This window comes from Etheostoma cragini, chromosome 1, assembly GCF_013103735.1.
Source record: "Etheostoma cragini isolate CJK2018 chromosome 1, CSU_Ecrag_1.0, whole genome shotgun sequence".
Classification (NCBI taxonomy): domain Eukaryota; kingdom Metazoa; phylum Chordata; class Actinopteri; order Perciformes; family Percidae; genus Etheostoma; species Etheostoma cragini.
Window position 1 is genome coordinate 1,200,904 of NC_048407.1, and position 23,602 is coordinate 1,224,505.

Here is a 23,602-nt window from a genome sequence, read left to right on the forward strand (position 1 = left end):
CAAATACACACATATATACATATACAGTCTATATATATACATATATGTAGAGTATATACAGTAGGCTTACACACACACACACACACACACACACACACACATATATATCTGTGTGTTTACTCTGGACTCAGCAGGCCAGGGTTCGATTCCGCCCTTTGTGCGTGTCGTTCCCCCCTATTTCTCCCCTTTCATGTCTTCTGATGTCCTATAGAAAATAAAAGCTAAAGGCCCCAACAAAGAATCTTAAAAAAAAAATACAATTGAATTATTGTCCAACCACCACCCATGCATTAGGAAATTCATTTATAGATCAGTTCATATTATTTAAATGTATGGTCTGCTCTAATGCAATATAAGATCATAAAAAGATCATGTAAAGAGTTAACCCTCCAAACTCCAACACCACTTTTTCTTCCAAGGTTTGCAAAAGAAAAAAAAATGACCATAGAAAGAAGCTGAAAAAAATAATTGTTGTTTGCAGGTCAACAAGAGTTTGTGAAATTCCCAACATCAAATGAGCCTATTTGTCATTGTTGTCAAATTGTCTTTATTCTCAGAGTCCTGAGCAAACTGGTGGGTCAGCATCCAGATACTTAGAACGATTAGCTAAAACAAAACAATTTTAGTAATTAGTATTTTTGGAACAAAACAATTTTAGTAAGTAGTTTTTTGGTTTATTGTTAGAGTTATTTCAATCCCACAGTTTGAGTGGTTTCTTTTTTCTTTCTTTGAATTCATATTAACAAGTGTTTTCTATTGAATTCATAATCTTTTATTTTTCCTCCCTGGAACATCTGGTGGTTCTGGCCGTTTATATTGTATTAATCTTCTTCCAGTTTGTTGTTTTCATCATCATTTCATATATTGGTTTTCTTTCTGTTGAGTGTATCCCCCTTAATCATGTGTATCCTCTTGTGTGTCCTTTTCAGTTGGTGAGAGCCGAAGGTAATGGTGGTGGTATCCCCGTCCTGTTTGCTGTGCTGTCCATCCCGTTTTCTTTGCTGTGTGTGTGTGTGTGTGTGTGTGTGTGTGTTTACTGGTAACTCTCCCTGGGATCCCTCACTAACCTCGAGACCCCCTTCTCCTCCACTACTAAGCCTGAGCAGCAGTTATAATTTTCCCCCTTTCCCCTCCCCGAGGTATAAATGTGTTTTGAAATTGTCAAAATAAAATTTGTTGTTGTTTTTAAATTGAACCTCATCCCTGGCTAAATTGTATACACACTTGTGTCCTTAATTCTAACGATAACATTGCAATCAGGAGGTAAAATCATTGCCTGGGTGAAATTCCTAGCGTGGCGCTGTCTGTGTTTTGGGGTCAGATTCCACCTAGACCACATCTCCTCTGTTCTAGGCTATATCATTGAAATGACTAACCTGAGCATTATGACAATGAGTGTGTGTATACACACTCATTGTCATGATGCTCAGGTGCTCAAATATCTCAAATATGCTCAAATATCTGTCTCGGCAAAGCCAAACCCTTGCATTGGCGGTTTCATTTCCATCTGCTTGCCACAATGTGGGACTTACCTTGTTGTGACATCTCCATCCTGTGGGTGTTGCCATTTTCATCTTTCTTGGTTACAATGAACTCACACAAGGAGGCGAGTAAGCTCTCATTTAATTCAACAAAATGAAATTATACAACCAGTGGTTAAAATCATAAATGAGTCGCATATAGGCTACATGTCTGTCTCTTTAGGGAAACAGGTTGTGCTTGTTTTACACACTTCATAGTTCATGGGGCAATTGAGAAATTACACTTTCTCCTAGTTAGGGTGGGATGGTTGCTATTTTGATTTAGTCCAGGTCTCACAACCAGACATTTCATATTCCATAAACGCTCACTAATATCCTTAATGTTTATGTACTATAAAGCTCACCAGCAGAAATATTCTTTTTCTCTTTCTTACCAAAATAAGACCGTCTCTTCATGTGCTCTTCCTGAGGAGAGACTGAATGGAACAGGCCTTCTGTGTATGTTTGAGGTAACCATGAAAATTATAGCATTATTATAGTAATATCACATCACAAATATTGTTATCATCCTCCTCATCGTCATCAACACCATGTCATCGATAAGTTATCTAAAAAAATCACCCAAGTAACATTTGAAAAAGATTAAAGAGTTAAAAGCCAAGCATCATCATGAGGCTGGATATATACTGGTTTTAACAGTACGGTACACTGACAAAAATAAAGACTAAAATTATTAGAAGATGCACTATATATGATATATCTGTGCATGGCAGGGGACAACATGTAGAAACTCAGTCCAGGACGTCTCTTCATCTTTTTCTCTCCTTGTTTCTGAGTGGTTACCTAGTCTTTTAGGCTACCAATCAGAGAGCAGTCTGGGTCTGCATGCGAGCTATGTGTCTTATGAAAAGGAGAGATTAAATGAGAATGAGACTTGAGGAGAACAAGATGTCTCCTAACCCTGCATCCTTCAGCATCCTGAAGAATAGCCCAGGTTTTCTTTAACCTCTTTTTGATCCTTGATTTTCCAAATCTTCAGACAAAACCTTGTGAGGAGAAGATCTGACCTTAAGTGTGCAATGCTTGTAATACTGCTTTGAAAGCAAAGGCGGAAGAGGAGTGATCAAGCCAAGATTATTGGGTCTCTCCTGTCTTCTCTTCCTCCATTTCATCTTTCCATGAGTGAGATGCAAGCTCTTTCTGCATTCCCTTTCTCCTTTTCTTTCTCCGTTCACCTTCTAAAAGTCCATGGACATGGAGCGCTGTTGTGGGTCAACTATGGTGGTACTGTTACGAGAGCTGTTGCCACGGACACTGAGGGTTCCGCAGGGTCCTGCCATCCCACCAATACCTCCAGCGATGCCACTAGGTCCCGCCATGCCCATTCCCCCAGCCATCGCCATTCCTCCTGTTATCCCCACCACTCCTCCAATTCCCCCTCCTGCAATCCCTGATGCTACTCCTACTCCTCCCATTGCTCCGCCTGTGGCTCCTCCTCCCACTCCTGCTCCACCACGCCCATAGATCTCACATGGGATCTCCTCTGTGACCAAGTCCTCGATGACCTTCTGGTCGCAGTCGTGAGTCTGTGAGTGCTGCTTGTAGCCGTAGCAGCTCTTCTTGTAGCTGGCTGTGGAGTTGAACGTCTTCATGGGTGGTGGCTTGGAGAAGTCGTTGTGGTAGGACAGCTCCAAGGAGCTGAGGGTGGTGCGGCTGTGCTTCATGCTGCCGCCTCCAGTAGCTACAGAGGCCTGCGAGCCGCAGTGGTGCTCGTGGACACAGCGAGACATGGTGGAGGAGCGCCGCAGCTTGTGGAAGCTGTCCAGATCCTCAGACAGGTCAGCCAAATCTGAGGATATCTCCTTGTCGCGTAGGGAGAAGAGCTCGTAGTGGGGCGGGTCGAAGACCTCCTGGAAGCCTGCCTTGTTGAAAACACCAGGCCGGCGAGCTACAACCTTGAAAAGTAGATCAATTCAGACAACATGAACACAGTTCAATTTTAATGATAAGCAGGCCACTAGTTTTTACACTGATATGAGTATATGTGAGTAGTTTTTATCTGTATATTTTCTTACTGGTTATAAGTGGATGGGGCTCAGCTGGATGTCACATGCCTGTGCAACAATCAATTGAGCAAAATTTGAATTTAGAATCTGATGACAGATTGCCACTTTCAATTAAAACCTGAACAACATATTTACTTATGTAATAAGATTCCAGGAGCTTTTAGATTTAATGTTTAAAAAGGTGATGCATGGAAAAAGGTGAAAGGTAATTTCCACCCTAAAACAAGCATGTCATTGAATTTTGGTGCTGTATTTGTTTTTTTAATGGATAACGAGCAAACTACACAATACATAATTTGTTATACTTATCTAAAACATTGGTGTCAAAAAGTCAGAGGTCCTTTCTTGAGTCACCACTTGCACAATGTTCAGCAGTCATACAGGAAGAAATTTATTACAAAGGAGTCAGAGACACCGAATTCTTCACCTACATTAGCCTCAGTAGACCAGCCATATAGAAAATTAAATAAAGGCAGGTTAATAGAAAGGTGGTAAAAGTAAAAATCTCCGATGGTGTACTGCATTGTTTTTGAAATGGTGTGTAATGATCACTCTCACTGGGCGGAACACTCTCTGGGGCAACTTATAATGATAATATAATGAGCAGAGGCATTTCAGTCATCAGAAGGTGTGCTTATTATTTAGATGGAAAGACAAAAAACAAGTAGCACAGGCACGCTTGTTCTATCACACCTCAATTACTCTCCAGTAATCTGGTCTATTGCTTCTAAACAAGAAATTAAAAAGAACCGAGCTGCCCGTCTTGCTCTTCACTTCTCAATGCAGAGCAGTGGGTAAGAGATGCACGCCAGGCTGTTATGGATGACGGTGGAGGAAAGACTGACATATAGCCTGTTAAAGTACATGAGAAAAATCAGGTCTCTAGGAAACCTACACACTTATTCTCCCAGCTAACACACACAAATGACAGGCACTAACTCAACACTAGGACGCTTTATATTACCATTACCTAAAACTAATGCCAGAAAGAAAAGCTGTAATGTATAGGGTAATGTCAAACTGGAACATAATGCCTCCACATTTAACACAAATTACAAGTGAGATCGCTATTAAAAAAGGAAGTAATATTAGCAATTAATTGTTGAGAAGGAAATGTGAATGTATCAGTAGAACTATATATTATTGATAATGTGAAAATATTATTTTTACAGTAATTGTTTATTGTATTGATAATATGGAAGTATGAATGTAACGTTGATTGCCTTGTTTTGTTTTATCTTTTGTGTGGACCCCAGGAAGAATAGAACTTTGGTAACAACTATTGGGGATCCTAAATTTAAAATTGTAGTCTTTCTTCCCTTCCTCCAGAGCTATTAGAATCACACCAGCTCTTTTAATGAGGTGTCTCTTCTTTCCCTCTGAACAAAAGGTCAACCACAAAGGATCAGTACCTTTTTCCTTGGCTGCTTCATCTGGACCAGGATAGAGATGATAAGAAGAACCAGAACTATGCCTGATGAGACACCAATGACAGTGCCATGGGTTTTGGTGATCTGATGAAAAAGCCCCTTAGATCGCTTCTCTGGAGTGGGAAGGTGTGAGAAGAAGAGAGAAAAGAATAAGAACAATTAAGAAAGTAAAAAACCCTGAAAACCTGCAAATATAAATCATTTTAATAACCATAACAACCTCAATTGGAAAAAGTTGTCAGAAAGAAGACCTTCACCTTTGCAGTGGTTTTCATCCCATGGGTAGACACAGTTCTGAACTCCGTTGCACACCAGCGAGTTGTTAATACACATGTTGCTGTGGCAGAAGAAGGTATTGGCTGAACAGGGGGCTGCGGGCAAAAAACAACACACAGAGATGATGCAATTCATAAACCAGAAGAAAAACAGCTGTAGTAAAAGAGCACTACATTGCAAAAAGGACTGGAAGCAATATGGAAGATTGAACAATAAAACAATAACACTGAAAACAACAAATACTAAAACTCATTTGTCCCATGTGCAATAACTCAGCTTAATTTGCACATGTAATGTAGTTCTTTCTTTTTCTGTTTTAGAGATTGCTCCAGTGGGGATAAATTGTTTTTTGCGTATTACATACAGGAAACCTTTTTTTTACTCATATCTTTGTACTGTTGTCTATCTGTTTGTTGCTTGAATGTGTTTTTTTTATATCTTTCACTCTTGACTGCATATCAACTTTCCCACTGGAACTGGAAACGATCAATAATTTGGCCGTAGAAATCTGTAGAGGCATGTAATGAAAACACATAATGTTCTATTATTTCTTTCACACATCATCGTTTCCTGCAGACATAACATCAGGGGGTGATGAGGGGAGGCGATGGCAGCATCACTGAACTGCAGCGTTCGTGTCAAGAGAGTTTGAGAAGCAGGGGAGGAAGGGAAGAGGAGTTGGAGCAGGCAGAGAGGAGAAAAATAGCAAAGATGAAAAGAAACGGAGGGTGCGAGGGGCTGCTAGAAATGGCTTTATACGGTCAGGAAAACGGTGTGAGACATCCCCGGTAAAGTGACTGTAGGCGTATGAAGGCTGCGATGGCAGAGAACGACAGGACATGGAATTGATGCTGGCTGCTGGGTTCAGGAGATTGATACACTGCCAGTCAGAAGGAAGAGCTGCACGGCTCAGCCAAGGTGCCTGGGTTTTGGCATAGGTGATCAGGGGCTGCAGTCAAAACTAAGGGGAACCTGGTTCTTCTGTTTGAAGTGGGGCTAGAGATGGGAGAGGTGGAAATTGGTTGAAAAGCAGTGGCTTTATTTTTTCTGTTTCACAAAGATTCACTTTTTATTCCATCCGGCCTGAGGAACTGTGTAGCAGGCACACAGCGTACCATTGATCCACACTGTGTGGGTGAGAGATAAGGACATACAAACACAGACCTCCTTTATCACAGCTGAAAATTGATCTGAACTATCCACTGAGCCATCCGCCCTCTTATTTAAGTTTTGAAAGAATCTTAATTTACCTAGAATACAACAAACTCCTCTCAAAAACATTTAACAGGGATAAAAAGGAAGACTTCTCAGAGAGAGAAACAGAAGCAGGACGCTCTTCCAGGACCAGCAGACATGCAGGTCCTGGAAGAGCGATGTCTGATGTCTTACAGTATGTATGGAGTAGATCAAAATAACAATGGTACAATTATAACATGAAACATGATGATGTTAACATGATTGCAAACATGCATGAATAACAGACTCAGGAGATGATGCCGCACAACCTCCTCTCCTTAGTTTTCTTTATCAGTGAGACGGGATCATGGCCAGAGAAAGCCTGTGTGTTATGTCATGTCAAATCTGTCTCTTGTGGCTTGTTCACTCCTCCAAACTGTTCCAGTCACTGCAACAAAAAATGTCCACCTTTCTATTTGCAGCTGTGGACACACTTCCTGAGTCTTTATCACAGCTGAAACAGACTGTGGCCTGCTCTAGCAGCTTCACCCACTGCTCTGAGGTCCACTGTGACGAGGGGTCTGAACCTCCACTTCCCTTTCCCTGCATGACTCCTCTGCCTCAGGGTTAAATCATTTTGACAAAGGGGGATGTATGTGAGTGTGTAAGGGTATGTACAGTATAAAATAATGTGTGTGTTGGAGTGTCCACCCCATCTATCTCCCAGTAAGCCTGTAGACGGGGTCGCTCACCACGACCACTTCCAAAGCCATTATGCATGTCCCGCCTTCAAAATGTAGGCTGTCATCAACGCTTCACACTCTCACCCCCATCCAAACTACATACACACAAGCACAAAACTCATGTCTGAATGTTTGCACCATGCGTGGGTGTGAGCACAAGTGTGTATTCAAGTCCTAATATGCATGGATTTACATGTCACAGGGGGTTCTGTTGAAAGACTATAGAAGATTAAGGATGATGGAGTGAGGACTGCAAACCTCATCTTGTCTCTGGTTGACAAAGATTAATGGTTCTTTCTGACCTCCATGTACATTTTGAGCCAGTCGCTGACTCTGACCAGAGAAAGTTTGGGAGTTATTCAAGAGACTACAGACCTCTTTGAGATGAACTGTGTGATCAGAATTAATGAGGATCCAAATGGTCTTAACTCTCAGAGTAAAAGAAAACACCCTTGCTGAATTTAAAAAGCCATTAAGTCCTGGCTGCAATGGTTATGGGTTTGCTGATGAAAACAACATTAGTAGTCACCCAGGGTTTGGAAAGGGTGCAGGAGAATGTGGCAATTAATATCTCAGTCTATTCAGGCATTTAATGAAAATAATATGGTGTGCTAACAGAAAAAGGGTTTCTGCATGGCAATTTCTGCTACTTAAAGTGCAACCTTTAATAGCTGTCATCTTTTTGAAATTTCTTTTGCCCTTCAAAAACGATGAAGCTTAACGTATAATTACTTCTAGTAGATCCATTAACCCTACTCAGCTATTCTTTTCACTAAAATAGATAAATTCCTATTTTCCGGTTGTAGGTGACCTGTAATTAGCACAGTATCATGCTGGGACATGCATAACAAAAATTATTTGACGCCTTCAGTTATTTTGAAATGCTGGGGTAGATAACTGGTTTTCTCACACCTTTGCTCCAAACATGGCACGGTGTAATTAGCTTTTGAAATGACACATACACATTGTGTCTGTTAGTGACTGCTGATGTAGACAGACTGCAGGAACTCTTATATTGTGTGTGTGTGTGTGTGTGTGTGAATAAAGGTCAAATTTGGTAAAACACATTGTGATATTTGATTTTCTCCATATTGCCCAGCCCTAACTGGTACTCACGGTCAACAAATGAGGTGAAGAGCATGCGGAATCGGCTGAGTCGGCTCTTCTCATCAGCCCACATTCGCACGACTCCCACACCGGTATCCAGCATCACATCATTGGCAACTGTGCTACAGAATTTGGCCTTCAGGTTCTCAATGGCACTGCTGCCATCATACACAGCCACAAAGTTCTTCTTGCACTCATTTGAGTGTTCCATCTGGTACTCCATGAAGCGCAGGTAGATCTGCAGAAAGACAAAGATGCAGTCAATCACAGCAAAACAATGTGGAGGAATATGAACAGCATTAGTCCGCCCTATAGCTGTCTAAACATAATCAGTCATAAACTGTCCTTTTAATGCAGGCAAAGCATTGAAATAATTGCATTGCATTAAATCAACAAAGCAAATTTATCTAACAAAACATCCAGACACAGATAATGAAAAAAGATCAGAGTTGAACACTGTAATAGATTGGCGACCCGCCCACCTCTTCACAAGAACATGCTGGGATAGGAACATGGTAAACGGTTTAGAAGATGAATAGAATATGCATTAATGCACGATAATATCAAATGATATAGTTAATCTAATTGGAGTTGTGCTGCAAGCATGCATCATTCATATACTAATAACTGGCTACTTAGAAAAGTCGGTCATGAAATGGATTTTATAACATACCACTTTTCACGTAAGGCAAACAAGATGTAATGAAAATCAGCAGTTTGCTTCAATATAGTATCTTGTCACTAGTCATTTATGGAATTACTGGAAAAGAAATAAATATAATACATAAGAGTAGGAAAGAATAGTGTGACTGATCCTGCCTCTGATCCAGCATCATGGGGCAAGTTGTCTTCGTCACACTGGATGTCTACATCATCGGTGAATACTAATGAATGTGGTGTTTCCATTACGTTCACCTCCATTACTTTCTGAACAACAGCAGTTTTACTACAGTAAATTTAATGTTTTTCACTTTTTTTTATAGCTGTATATGTAACCTCAGACATCTTACCTGGACATACTGGAATCTTTGCTATTTGACCTGTTTCTCTCAAATGCTACAGTGTATAATGGTTTCATTCTTATTTGGTGTTTGTAAACAAAAACGGCTTTCTGAACTTTCTCTATGTACCGTAAATAACCTATATGTTCACTAACTAGTCTAAAACAAGACATCTGCTTAGGCTTTCAGCTAGAATTACAATCAGCAGTGTTTGATAGACACCAGACTGAGATCTATTCTGTTTTTAGTGTGTGGTTAACAGTTGTGACAGCAGTGTGTTAGCATGCTGCTGTGTAGACTGGAGTTAGAGTCTGGTCTACATGAACTGCTGCTGTGTAGACTGGAGTTAGAGTCTGGTCTACATGAATGGCTGCTGTGTAGACTGGAGTTAGAGTCTGGTCTACATGAACTGCTTGCTGTGTAGACTGGAGTTAGAGTCTGGTCTACATGAACTGCTGCTGTGTAGACTGGAGTTAGAGTTATGCCCCCTGTCATCTAGCAATAAAAAAAACTGTAATAAGACTCACTATCTTGACCAAAATAGGCCAAAGTGTGTTCGACAACATTAACGTCATTATAAGCCATTCCAGATAGCGATTTTTAAGCATGTTTAATTGGCTCTTGAACCTAAACAGAATGTGTTGTTGTTGTGAATGTTATTAGAAACTGTGATTTTCTTACTATCATGGGTCAAAATGTCTGTTGTGAAAATGATCAACTGAAATGCAAATGTGATTGTGCCTGTGTCCTGTGTTTCATTAGGCCTGTTTCCCAGCAGACATTTTGACTTTTCATAGTCATAGTAGGAAAAGCAAAGGCGTTACTAATGACATTAATGATGGATCCATTCTATTTTGTCTCAGTCAGCCATGACAGTGTGACACGTGCACAATATCAGCACTCTGACGCAGCTAAATGGAAATCCAGCCATCCTTCATTCTTTAGAAAAACTTGCACTTGGCCACTTAGCCCGCCACCTGCCTGCAGAGCAGCTTCTCCCTTGCACATTAGTTAGTCTTTACATATAGTGGTGGTGTGTTTTTTCAACCTGCAAAAAAAGTAATTACAAAATACTGTCTTTAAATAAATCCGCAGTCATTACATGATAAGATCTTGGCCACAGGGGGACAACAACTAAGATTAACTTCAGCCCATATAGCACACAAGTACCTGTAACCATGCAGCAGTCAGCTGCTCTCACACTGCTGCTGAGTGGGCTCCACTGCTCTCTTCCTTCTGCATCATTGAGTTAATATGTGGTGAGGCAGCTCAGTGCTGCTGCTAAATTCAGATCCTTTTCACTGCTTTCTCACACTGCACATGTAGGACCAGTGACATGACCACGGAAACTAATCTGTGTGTGTGACAGGGAAGTTAGGTAGAGCATGTCATGCATAACGCTGCACATGTGCATGCTTAAAATATTACTATGAGTGCATAATGCATATGGGTAATTGCTTACAGTACCTTATGTGACAGTATATCATGTAATGTGTGACTGTGTACATCTGCTGTTATACACTAAGTTGTGTGTGTGTGTGTCTCAGTATATTGTGGTGAGGGAGTAGCACAGGCCCATGCTGATGACTCATTTAGTCATAAGGAAGAAACAGAGCAGCTGTAAATTAATAATTAATAAGTTTATTATTATCATTATAATAATTATTATTATTATTATATAAAGGCTAGGCTGGTTGTATGATTGTAATATCAATGGGGCTTTGGGCTTTGCTATATCCACTCATAAATACCAGAACTCAGGAGATCACTGGGCTTTCACTCTTAGCTTAACAATGTACATATGAATCTCTAGAGCTGTATTTTATAAACAAAATATGCCTGCCTCCCCCCCCATGCTGCTTCTTTGTGTATTTGCACTGCTCACACCTATTATGTATTCAATTAAAGTCACAACACAGATATGACCACTGGAGGATTAGAGCTTAATGATGGAGAACACTATATACTATATGCCACATTCATACAAAATATTTAAATCAAGAAAATCACTGACAAACAAAATCCATTGTGATGTTGATACAGGAATTCTCTACTGAAACATGCACTGACGTCACATTTGCTATCAAAGTAAGTACAAAAAATAAAAATGAATATTGATCATTTTAAGATAGAGAACACTTTCAAGGTGAAAGTAACAGAAAGAGGAAAACACACTGAACCCAACGATAGTACGCAGGGGGATTTTAGAGTTGACTCCAAACATATTTCATTCTGATCATTCTGAGCTGTTTTTTTTATATTCAGGGCATCGCCTCAATTCAGCTCTGTCTACACTGCAATACCTCATGCCATGATTCATTTCTACATAATTTCTCATCAGATGTATAATTTCTTCTCTATTTGGGGATAGACTGTGTCACCAGTGAGACGAGATTTGTGCAGCACGTGTAATGTAGTCCAGCTTAGAGTTGGAAAAAAACAACTCCATGCAGCTCGTCACCATTTACACCGATTAACAATGCAATACAATTAAAATAATTACAAAACATTAATGCTTTGACCTGAGATACATATTCAGCTTATCAAATGCACTCAGAAGGATGCACAACAAAATATTTCAGTGTGTATTTTGAAATGGTAAAGAAATAACTGAGAGATGTTAATGATTCAGATGTAAACTTTCCTCTACTGTTGTTCAGTCATTCAGTGTGTGGCTAGTGGCTTTGAGAGGTCCCAGGATGGTTTAGAATTTTATATCATCTACTTTAAGTACATTGAAGCTTATTTTTCAGATATTTGAAAATGAATAGTTATTGCATAGACCAGAACCTCGATCGGAGCTATTTAAAAACGGTGATATCTGAAAGAACCAAACATGGGTGGAAGGGTAGGATAGAAGCCATGCATGCCATCATTCCTGATTCATTTGTACTATCGTACTGACCTTGGACTGAGGAGGAGCCCTGATGGTCCAGATACAGTCCAGAGCATCAGTAGGCTTCACGCTCTCTTCCTCCTCCACCTGACTGGAGCGAATAATCCCATCCCATCCACTAGTTTCAAACTGACAGTCTGTTCAGAGACAGAGGAAATATGGAGGAGAGAAGGAGAAAGAAAGAAAGACAGACAGAGAAAGGTAAAAGATGGGGAAGGGGAGAAAGGCAGGCATCTCAGGGAGGTAGGTACATGAGAGAAGAAAAAAAAAAAACACAGAGGGAGAAGAAAGCAGAAGATAAAGAGGAAAATGGGATGAGAAGAGGAGCATGACAGAAAGAGACAAAGATTAAGGATATTAAAAGAAGTATGGAATTTAAGGTGGATTTAAAGTGAGCACAGTGGATTAGGACACAGGACAATGAGACGACAGAAGAACAAAGGCACAAGACAGAGAGGAAAGAGCCAAATGAAAGAGGTGTGCGTTCCTTGGTGTGTTTCAAATTGTGAATGTGAATTTACATCCTTTCACTTCATGTACAATTGTGTCCTTGTCAAGGTACATTTGCACGTTCAGCATTCACGTCAGAGGCAGAGATCGCCTCCGCTTCTGAGCACAAAGGAGCTCTTCAAAAAGCATCGGGAAAAGAAATCTGCAAAATACTGGAGAGCTTACCTGGGATGGGGTTTAGCAGTCCGCCCACGTGCAGATGAAAATCAGGGTCTAAAATGATAAGATTTGGGAGGCACATTACTCTCAATCCACACAGTAGAAATGGGTAAGCAGAGAACACAAGATAAGATCCCATTAAGGCAGGCCAGATAAAACAGAACGGGGTCTGCTGAAGCTAATATCTGTCGCCCGATGGGAGACACTGATTTCTAGGCATATTGGGTTTAGATTAAAGAGGCTCGTGTGTTGAATGTGTGTCTGCTGTAGAGCACGACAAGTGAAGGAAAGAAAGCTATGATGTTGGGGACTTTATTGTTTGAATGTCAATTTTTTCTTTCACACTGAGATCAAATTCTCCTCTATGTTTTGGGGGACTTTGAAAAAGCAAACTAACCAGATTCAGGTTCCTGCACATATTACCCAAAACCTTTGATGTTTAAAGAAATATCTTAGAGAATCTGAGTGTGTTTACATTTCCTGCAAATATACAGTTTGTGTCCCTACCTGCAATGAAGGTGTACTTAATGCGGAAGCCAAGGCCTTCCAGCTCCTCGTCGCTGGTGAACTTGACCCACATGAAACGCCCCGTCGATGTGACCAGGCCGGGGTTCTTTCCCCCACAGACGCGGTCAATGAGCGGCGAGAACCCAAATGGCCCATCCCGGATTTCGATGTGATCGAAGCGGCACTCGAACGACGGCTCGATGTAGTAATTCTTATCAAAAGCCAGCTGAATCCTTTGTCTAGAAAGAGCTTTGGTGAACAAGGGAGTGGGGAGATAAAGGAAACAAAAGGCGTAAATCCATGACAGCAATAAAATTAAATCTTGCTTATGCAGGACAAAGAAAAATCTGGATGGTCTTCTAAAGCACAAAAGTCAAGTCAGAAATGAGTTCATTGGGATTATGAAGTTGAGCCCTTACTTCTGACCCCTCAGCTGACTGAACTTTTAGAAGTTCCGTCTTTTAGTTGGGGGTATTTCTGATATTATCTGTTAAAGTGCTGGCTTTTCGTCATGCCGACATAGCTGACTTTACTGTGATGAAATGATCCTTTAATCAGACATGACAGGACATTTATAGAAAAGTCTTAAATTATCGTGCAACATTTGGCACCTGGTGCACAATAGGGAGCAGCGACTGCTGAAGAACAACACTGAGCTCAAAGTATTAATATAATAGATGGAGTGTTACGTCCTCTGCAGGCTGCATCGCTTGTGAATTTTAAAATGAGTCTTGCCATTGAAGCTGTAACTAATATCCACTGTGAGCACAAAGGAGGATCTACTCACTTCCACGTACTTCACATTTACACAGCATGTTGGATATACTCAATAAACCCATTGAAGTACCTGCTCTGCCTTAACTTCCAAGCAAGATTCTAAACAGCACAGAAAAGGATTACACAGATGAACATAGTTGTTTAACCTAATTAGATCACCCAGAAGTTCTTTATGATTTGGCTTGTGCTTTCCAATTGTGGTTGACAGCATTATAAGCACATTTCTGCATCTGTGAACATATCAACATATGCGAGCTTGCATCACACAGCACATATATACACACACACATGCAAAAGCAGATACAAACACAGTCTGACATGTCAGCATTCCTTGCTCTGAGTCAGTGAATAAAGAACATTGCAACCACAGCATGAAGTGTAGTTCACAAGTTCATCTGTCATGCTAATCAACAGTATGTCTATGTACCCCTAACACCCCCCTCCCCACCCAACCACACACGCACACACGCTCACACACACACAAAGTATTTAACAAGGGCAATTCAAGCCTGCCCTGGGAGATGACTCATACTAAATAAAGATGCTGAGGGTCGGAGGTGGGCCACTGAATCATCTCTGGCACAGAGAAGCCAAGCATGCCCCGTTAGAAAAAAAGAGCAATGTCAAGGGCGGTACATACATGTGTATGGTGCAGTGTGTTTGGGTCTCTGTTTTTGTCTTTGAATTTGAGCCGGAGTGTTCTCCCTTTCTGCTTGAGCGAGCAGCTTGTGTGCCTGCACTTCCTGCTATCTGTGTGTTCATTCCCTGGTGGTCTCATTCTTGCTACCACTTTCTATCTAACACACACACACACACACGCACACACACACACACACACACACACACACACACACACACACACACAAAAGACACAGCTTGACACAGAAAGAGCAGAAACTATAATCACTCCATCAACTGAGCAGACGAACTGAGGGACATGACATAATGAATGATTCAGACTAACCACAGATTATAATTATTACAAAGCTATCTGATTAGTACTTGTGCCAAACGTGAGAATCTCTCTCTTTGAGAGAGGCAGAATAAAGGGCTCCTCACTGGACCTCAAATATTAATATGACTAAAGCCATTCAAGACCAAATAATAGCCAATGATCATCTGTCCCTTCGCAGACCCACTGCGATGTACTACTGCACACACCCGTAGGCTGCTTGGGACGGAGTCACTGCTTATTCTTCAACAATAGATGTGGGCTTGATTTGTCCACAGGGGGAGCCCTTGAACCATGTGTGAAATCTCTCCCCTACCACAGCGAGCAAAGTACCACACTCACAACCATGAAAGGCTGTACTTTAACTCCACAACTCATCAATTTAGTATGAAAACACATCAAACAACATCCCAGACCTTATCTCCTATACAGTTATGTTCAGAATAATAGCAGTGTGTTTGAGAAGTGAATACTGCTCAAAATCCTTAGAATGGCTTTTAATACCATAATATTAATGCATTGGGAACACTGTGCATTCTATTCCAAATCAGAACAGTTTGTGTTCTACCTTTACAGAGAGTGAAGAAAAAGGAATATTAGGCAGTATTTGCATTTTTCTTTACAAACTCAAACGTTTACTGTATGAACTGAAACATGTCCCAAGGGTTTGCTTTACTTTGAATCACTGCACTACTATTTAGTTACATAACCATTATTTCTGAGAACTGCTTCACATCTGTTGCATGGAGTCACCTGTGAACAGGTCTTCCAGCCCAGGACCATTGAACTACATCCCATAATTCCTCTGCATTACTGGGTTTGGCCTCCGAAACAGCATTTTTGATGTCCCCCCCACAAGTGTTCTAATGGATTGAGGTCCGAGGGTTGGGCTGGCCACCCCATAACATCCATCTGGTTCATCTGGAAGCAAGACTTTGCTCCTTACCGGTGTGTTTTGGGTCCTTGTCTTGTTGAAAGACCCATTTCAAAGTTATTTCCTCTTCAGCATGAGGCAACAGGACCTCTTCAAGTATTCTGATGTATTGGAACTGATCCATGATCCCTGGTATATAATAAATAGGCCCAACACCACAGTATGAGAAACATCCCATAACCACCATGCTTTACTGTCTTCACAGTGTACTGGGGCTTGAATTCAGTGCAGGGGGGCTGGAGGACAAACTGTCTGCGGCCCCTAGACCCAAAAAGGACAGTTTTACTCTCATCAGTCCACAGAATGTTGCTCCATTTCTCCTTTGGCTAGTCCACGTGTCCTTTGGCAGATTTCAACTTATTCAGTACAGGTCTTTTTTTCAGCAATGGGACTTTGCCGGGGGGGGGGCTTTTAGCTGACAGCTGTGCTTCACACAGCCTTCTTCTGATTGTAACAGTACTCACCGGTAACTTTAAGTCTTCTTTGATTTTCCTGGAGCTGATCATTGGTTCAGTGGTTTGCCATTATAGCTTTTCTTCCATCCATTCCAGTGGTAGTGTTTTTTCCCACGTCGTTCAGGCTTTGGATGCCATTTCAAGGCATTTAAATTCATTTTGGCTTTGGCATTTTGACTTTAATCAAAGTCCGTTGTTCCTCAGAGCAACGTCTGGAACGGCCCATTTTGGCTTTCTGTGCCAAATGCACTACAACCAGCATGCACAGCATTTGCTTCCTTCCTTCCTTACATATGTATATAAATAAGGGCCATAATTGACACTTGTTTCTTCACAGAATCAATCACCTCACTAACTGAACACAACACTGCTATTATTTTGAACATGTCCTTTTAATTACAGATTTAATTCCACACAGTGAGCAGCATGCATGTCATGACTTTTGGCTCTGTTGGTTTCTAAGACTCTACAACACTTACTATGAATTATTTGCCGTGTAGAAATATCACTTCTATCAAAAAATATGATTTGTGAGGTTAGTAATGTTGGATTGCTATTATTTTGAACACAACTGAAGTTGTTGAGAATTCCATTCCAGTCTGTCTCTCGTGCATCAGGCCACCAAATTACTGACGCATGGGATATTTCTGGTTTACACTGAAGCGTTGACACGGGCTCCTGCAATTCAGTGATATGCCACCGGAGTTCAGCTGTATAGCAGGTGTTCATCTTTTCTATATTTTCATTAAATAGCAGAGTCTTCTGTCCCACCCTGCCAATAGACATGAACACAGCACTACTCTGATTCGGCCAAAAGTCAGGGGCTACCCACAATGCTTCACTTTAAATCATTTTCAAAGGGTTATATCTGTGGGGTGAAAAAAACTCAGGGTGGCTCATTCGTAAAATGTCAAGCTGATCGGCCGCCAGCAAAAGAACAGAAAATCAGATAGGGGCGAGGTTATATATAAAACAATGTCAGTCAGACTAATGACATTCATTGAAGGAGGCAATTTGCTGAAAGGCGGGGAACTGTGTCAGCTGTTCTTATGGCAACAGCTACCGAGCAGAAGATGGAAGAGGGTCCCGCTTTACCTTCCAGGATGTAAACACACTCCTTGTTGGGCGGGTAGGTGTTGGGGTAGTTCGGCGACGTGAACACCCCACCATTGATGTTGCGGACCCACGTGCCACACTCGTTCTGGTTAGGGCTCTGGGCGCCATGCTCGCCTGGGGAATCTTGAAGCAGAAAGGCAGACGACAGACCAACAGATGGGTTATTGATTCAGGGGATCAATGAGAGGAATTGAACGTTTGGTAGGAAGGGAGAGTGGACAGATTGTTCGAGTGAGAAAGAGAAAAAGCAGGCAGGGAATAAAGAGGAAGGAAAGGACAGAATGAAGAAACAAACCATTATGTTCTATGATACGAGTAGAGATGATGCCTCTTATTTCAGACTGGTGAAACATGAATGGAACAGAGGGGACATGGAGCTTGAGCTTACCTTTAGTTCTCTGTGCCAGAGCGAAACCCTCTTCTATTAGAAAGAAGAGTATCCACGCTGCAAAGCAGAGATGTAACACATTAAACACATTAGTCACAGGTGACATAATATGACATAGCTCACAAGCATTTCATTGTCAATACTAAGCATTCATGAAAGGACAATGCTGGAAAAATAATTGCAGAAGTAAATGATATCAGAGGCATTTAGTGAGGAGCCCTCTTGGAAATGATGGAGCTCCAAGACTGAGAGACCCTGAGGTTGGAAGATGTGTAATTGCAGATGCTGAAGTGAACATTTCTAACTGTAAGCTCATTGGGATAGATGGCTTGGCCTCCACCTACATGTATGAAATAATGCAATGATATTAATGTAACAATTGATATACAGCAACTTTAGATAAGACGTGCGGATCATGTCTGATCATTCATTTCTTTATTCTGCTCTGTGGTCTTGGATAACTGATCAATTGCTGAAGGATGCTGATTTACTGTTAAAGTGTGGTTTAGGGTAGCTTGTTGACTTCAGTAGCGGCAATGGTAAAATATATTTTAGTAGTAGTAGATATAGCAGTAGGCAGTAGAACAGTGGCCGTGCAGTGGGAATTGGCCACCACTAATAACAGTAATCGCAGCAGTAGCAAGTAGTAGTTCATTAAACCATCAACTCTCATTCAAACCACTCTAACTCTAACCCACTAATCTGCAGCCTCGAGGCACCAGAAACATGACGCATTAGCAGAAAAAACAGGATTATAGGCTCCAAGGCTTACAGCACTGATGAGGATACAGTCATTTGGGCAGAGCACTGCAACAGACAATAGGTGAAATATGTTTTAATACAATGATATCTGCACCGAAGGCCAACATGTTACAGCTTCTGACACTGCCTTGCTGTGATAAGCCACTGTAGACCCGATCCCCACGGAGCTGATAATAGGTTGGCCCGCTCACATCGAATTAGACACCCAGCGTAGAGAGGATGGGGGAGAGAGAGAGAGAGAGAGAGAAAGAGAGAGAGAGAGAGAGAGAGAGAGAGAGATGGGGGGTGGGTCTAATGAAGAAGAATGCATGGTTAACATAAGCAGTGAACACATGCCACACACACCAATGAGCATGCATGTTTGAATGGAATGTTTGGATGGTTTGGAAATGTGCACACACGCACGAATGCACGCACGCACGCACCCTCACACACGCATAAACTCTCTCACACACACACACACACACACACACACACACATGCACGCACACCCCCCCAGGTTCCGGGTCCCTCATTACTTCTATCTCCATTTTCTTGCATTGTTGCAATGAAGTACCGTTTGTGGGGGTATGAACTAGCAGAGGGAGAATCCCGAGAACAGACCACCCAAACTCAAGACCCAACCAGCAGAGAGATACTGCAGGCGCTCACTGGAGCTCTCACGTTTTATTCATGTTTGACATTATTAGCCAGTCATTCCTGTTATCTGCTGCTGGCCTCAACATAGCTACACATCTTGGCTATTTTGATCCTGTTTTATCATCCTAGGCTGTTTTACTTGTAATAGTTATAAACCAAAGAGCTGCCTTGAGCTGCACTGGCACAAATGTGTATCAAGCTTATCAATATTTAAATTAACTTATTAGGCAAAAGTTGAATAATTTATGCGGGCATTTGTAACATGTTTTGCAAGATTATAAATTAATCACAAGCTAAATAGCATACATTGTCACTTCAACACCAAGATAACATTGTGTGAATGTGTGTCCAAATGGATGACGAATGATAATCTGAAAAAAAAAAATAACAGAAACAGTGAACAGTTTACAAAGCATGCATCGTGTCTGTTATCCTCCAGCCTGAGTGTCACCCATACTGTCGGTTAGAACCTTCATGTGCTGCTAAATTACTTAAAGAAATATTCTGGACATTTGAAGGCATCGTCCCATCCCACTGACATAAAACTCTGTGTCTGAACTCTGGTCATTTTAAAGACCTAAAGGGAAATTACCGCGGGTTAACAGCGTGATTCTAGGTCATGTCATTTCATTTTTACAACACTTCATACTTCCTCTCAGAAGCCAAGTGGAGGCTGCTGTTTTTCTCCAGAAACAGAGGCCACCGCAGCCGTCTGGAACACAGGACTAAAGAGGGATTGGAACTAATATTATAGAGCTCATAATGTGGGATTTTGCTGTATCCTGTTCAGATAAGCAACTATGGCCTTAATTAGGTCTGTATGATATAAAATACAATAATAATATAGTTCTATGGCTATGAAACAGCTACCAGAAGTGGATACAGGACTCCTTTTAAAGAAGTTTTATTTATTATATACAGGCCAACTACCATTGTTTTTCTGAAGCTCTCTCATTATTTCTTCTTCTTGATATGTTGCTGTAGTAGATCTATCTTGAGTCCTGCTGGGGAAAGCAGGCTACGGCCATAAGGACAGGAGACAGGATGTCTTGTTGTCTTTAATGAGGACGATGTCAAACATGTTGTAGGCTCTGTGAGAATTTACACCAAGTTATATAAAAGTTAATGAGACAAAACAGTCCAGACAACAGACCTGAGTGGGCTCGCCGAAATTAGTAACCAGATTTATAAAGGCAAGGCCAAGTCCAGTTCTACCATAAAGCTTTATAATCCAAATCCTGTTAAAGATGCCATTAGTTTTAGTAAGTAAAGTCATAGTAGAGAAGGTGACAACATCCTACAGGTAGGCTGAAGTTCCACACCTGTGGCCACTTAGTACACAATGATAATGAGATATGTAAATGAGCCTCCTGTACATCAGCCTATTATAGGTAACTCTGCAGTACAATAGCAGTCTAGCTAACGGCCTAATAGACCAATATGAGTCGACCAGTTTAACCCTTTCCATCCGGTGGACTCCTACACTGCAGTAACCTGCACCACGGACGCTCCACTGAACGCATCAAGAGGTGTTGCAGCCGTGCGCCGCGGCGCGTGCCTCAGGTGTTGATGGCGCGAGACAGTGGCTGGAGCAGCTCGCGCACACGACACCGGAGTGGACGTCAACGTCTGGCTGGCTGTGAACGTGGAGAGCTTCCTCCGCCCCGGGGAGGAGGAGGAGGAGGACAGGTGGAAGCGGCTGAACCGGCACAGCAGCCTGGCTCTGACGTAACTGACACCTTGTTACATCGGAACACCCTAAAGAGCCCCGGTGGATCTTTATTCAATTACTTTTGATGATGAGTGTGATAATGAGTGTCATGAAACACAATCCGATCACACTGAAATAGGCCGCTATGGTGCCTACAGTGGTTAAACCTCTCTGGTCCTGGTCCGTTTTTAATTACGCTTAAACGGTCCAGCATAGCCTTTATACAGTATATTACAGAATAATGGATCAGTGTTATATGATTAAATGCTGAACACCATCAGAGGGTTAATGAGAAACCATTTGTTGTTAGGCTATTTGATTGGATTTCCACATTGACCTGGCTGTGGCCGGTTCAACCACACTCAGAAGAACTGGTCTCAGAAAACGGAAGCAGACCAGATGCTGGGACCTGAATGGAGCAGTCAGTGGGTAATGGAGATGTCGATCACTGATGTGGCAACAAAACCGAAGATTTAAACAGAGGGCAAGTTGATACTGACAAATAGCCTCAACGAGACTGAGACGGGGGGGGGGCGGGGAATTGCCTTTGCGCTCTCACTTTTAAAGAAACGCATAAAAAAATCACGAGGAGATTTTATGTTCACTTCTGAAGCTTATCAATTTAAAAAAAAAAAATTCATTTCATGCCATCCTTTTTGTTTTGAAAACGATGAAATTCATATCACCTGCAAACAAAAGACCAATTGTGCTAAAAAAAAGAGAAGAAGAAAAGAGATGAATACATTGTATCCAATCAGAAAATGAACCTTGGACGCGCATCACGGAGTCCGACTCACCTCTGTGCATCTCCTCTCACGGTGTGATTCCAACCCAAAAGCACCTTTCTAAAAACGCCCTCCTTTCTTGTCCATTTTAAGGGGTCCACGGGGCTCTTCACAAAACCCAACTTTTGTCTGACCACCGTTAATCCATTACGCAGAGCCCCGCTCCGAGAAGACAGGCGGCACCGGGCTCTCGTTCAGTCGGCAGCCACGCGGGGTCTGGCTGGAGGAGGAGCACTGCTGCGAGCCCTTCAGCCAGGCATCATCACCGGGAACACGGCTTCCAGGGGCCCTACAGCGGGATGACAGCTGGAGGATGGACTGATCCAAGCGGGCTGATGCGCTCTAGGAGAGATGGGTATCCAAAAGACGCGAATCGATGATGGAGAGAGACAGAAAGAGAGAGAGACAGAGAGAGGAAGAGTACGGAGGAGGAGGAAGAAGAAGAGGAGGAGGAAGAGAGTCCGACTCCGTCTGCTCTCCTCCGGGTCTGAACTAAGCAAAGCTTCTGAACGAGGCTCATTTAAACCGTGGGCGCTGCTTACATCAATGAGTGGCTTGTCGTGAGCATCGTCAAGGTAGACACAACGCCCAAATCCCATTTCCGGCCGTGTCTTTCAAAGTAAAGCCACACTGACGAACTTGTTGCAACAAAACAAAAACAATACACACAGACCCACACACAGACAGAATGCAGAAATAATACACAAGATCATGAACACACCTGGTGTTTGTCACCTTTGGGATGCATTATCTTAACATGATTGGATAAGAATCTTTTGCTGGGGAGAATGGACAATTTGCACATCAAAAGACGTGCATAATGCATGAAGAGAAAAGCTTTAAAGTTCTGCTTTGTTAAAAAAGTACTTCATGGGCTTAATACATATTTAACCCAGTTTTGTGATGAAGGCCAATAAAACCCTTCCAGATCACTGCTACTGTTACGAAATCTCAATCATATTCAAGGTATAGTGTGTAGTTTCAGTCTCCCCCATGAGGAATTCTAAGTAATGACAACAAAACTAGAATGATACAAGCCTTCCGTGATGGCGACCACCCTCACGATAACTTCACACAGTTGCTAGTAGCCAAGGAGGACACGGAGGATTAAAAAACACAATGGACTCTCCAGAAGAGGTCAATAGCTTCACTTGAGGTTCTGCGAGGGAAAGTCACCTGACGCCGCGATCTCCTGAACACAGTCCCACTGAGACATCCAGAGAGAGTCTTCATTAGCAACTCATTTGGTAATGGCTGGAATGTATCAGACGTTTATTAATATCAAAAAGTTACGCACAAAAGGTTTAAGTTTCAAATTCACATTAAGTACTTTATGTTTTTTTCCCCATAAATTCTTAAGATCTTGCCATTAGCAGCTGATTGACTGGCACGCTGAAATATGAACCAGCATATGTCATCTTCATGTAATTATTATACAGTATGTGCACACTGTTTTCATTACAAATAAACAATCTCATTACAACACTGTATGGTTTAGTTTTAGCTATAGCGGACCTCAACTCTTGTTAAATCGTTTTTATGTATATGCTTTTATTTTGTTAGGCTATATAAACTTGTTTCCGTTTTGTTCTGTCGCTCTCTCTGCACAGCTTAACACAACGTGTAGATTGCACCAGCTCCTCGCTCTCTCTCCTGGTTTCCTCCCAAGCAAAACACACACACACACACACACACACACACAGAGCTACTGACTGTCAACACTGTATCTAA

The 23,602-nt window shown here is 41.8% G+C and overlaps 1 protein-coding gene across 1 annotated transcript; it reads right to left on the bottom strand.

Moving 5' to 3' along the window:
• Positions 1-1,605: 1,605 nt before the first annotated feature.
• On the bottom strand, positions 1,606-22,421 carry LOC117944474 (neuropilin and tolloid-like protein 2). Its single transcript, XM_034871284.1, has 10 exons — positions 21,884-22,421; positions 17,975-18,031; positions 17,566-17,709; positions 13,353-13,601; positions 12,852-12,899; positions 12,186-12,313; positions 8,289-8,517; positions 5,235-5,348; positions 4,960-5,090; positions 1,606-3,436 (listed from the first exon to the last, which is right to left on the bottom strand). Exons 1-10 carry the CDS (start codon positions 21,891-21,893, stop codon positions 2,720-2,722), a joined length of 1,827 nt encoding a protein of 608 aa, XP_034727175.1. The 5' UTR covers positions 21,894-22,421; the 3' UTR covers positions 1,606-2,719.
• Positions 22,422-23,602: the final 1,181 nt, after the last annotated feature.

Coding starts and splice junctions, on each gene's coding strand:
- LOC117944474 (XM_034871284.1), bottom strand. Junction 13,602..17,565: donor GTGTGTTTACATCCTGGAAG/GTAAAGCGGGAC, acceptor TGTTCACCAAAG/CTCTTTCTAGACAAAGGATT. Junction 3,437..4,959: donor TGAAGCAGCCAAGGAAAAAG/GTACTGATCCTT, acceptor CTACTTTTCAAG/GTTGTAGCTCGCCGGCCTGG.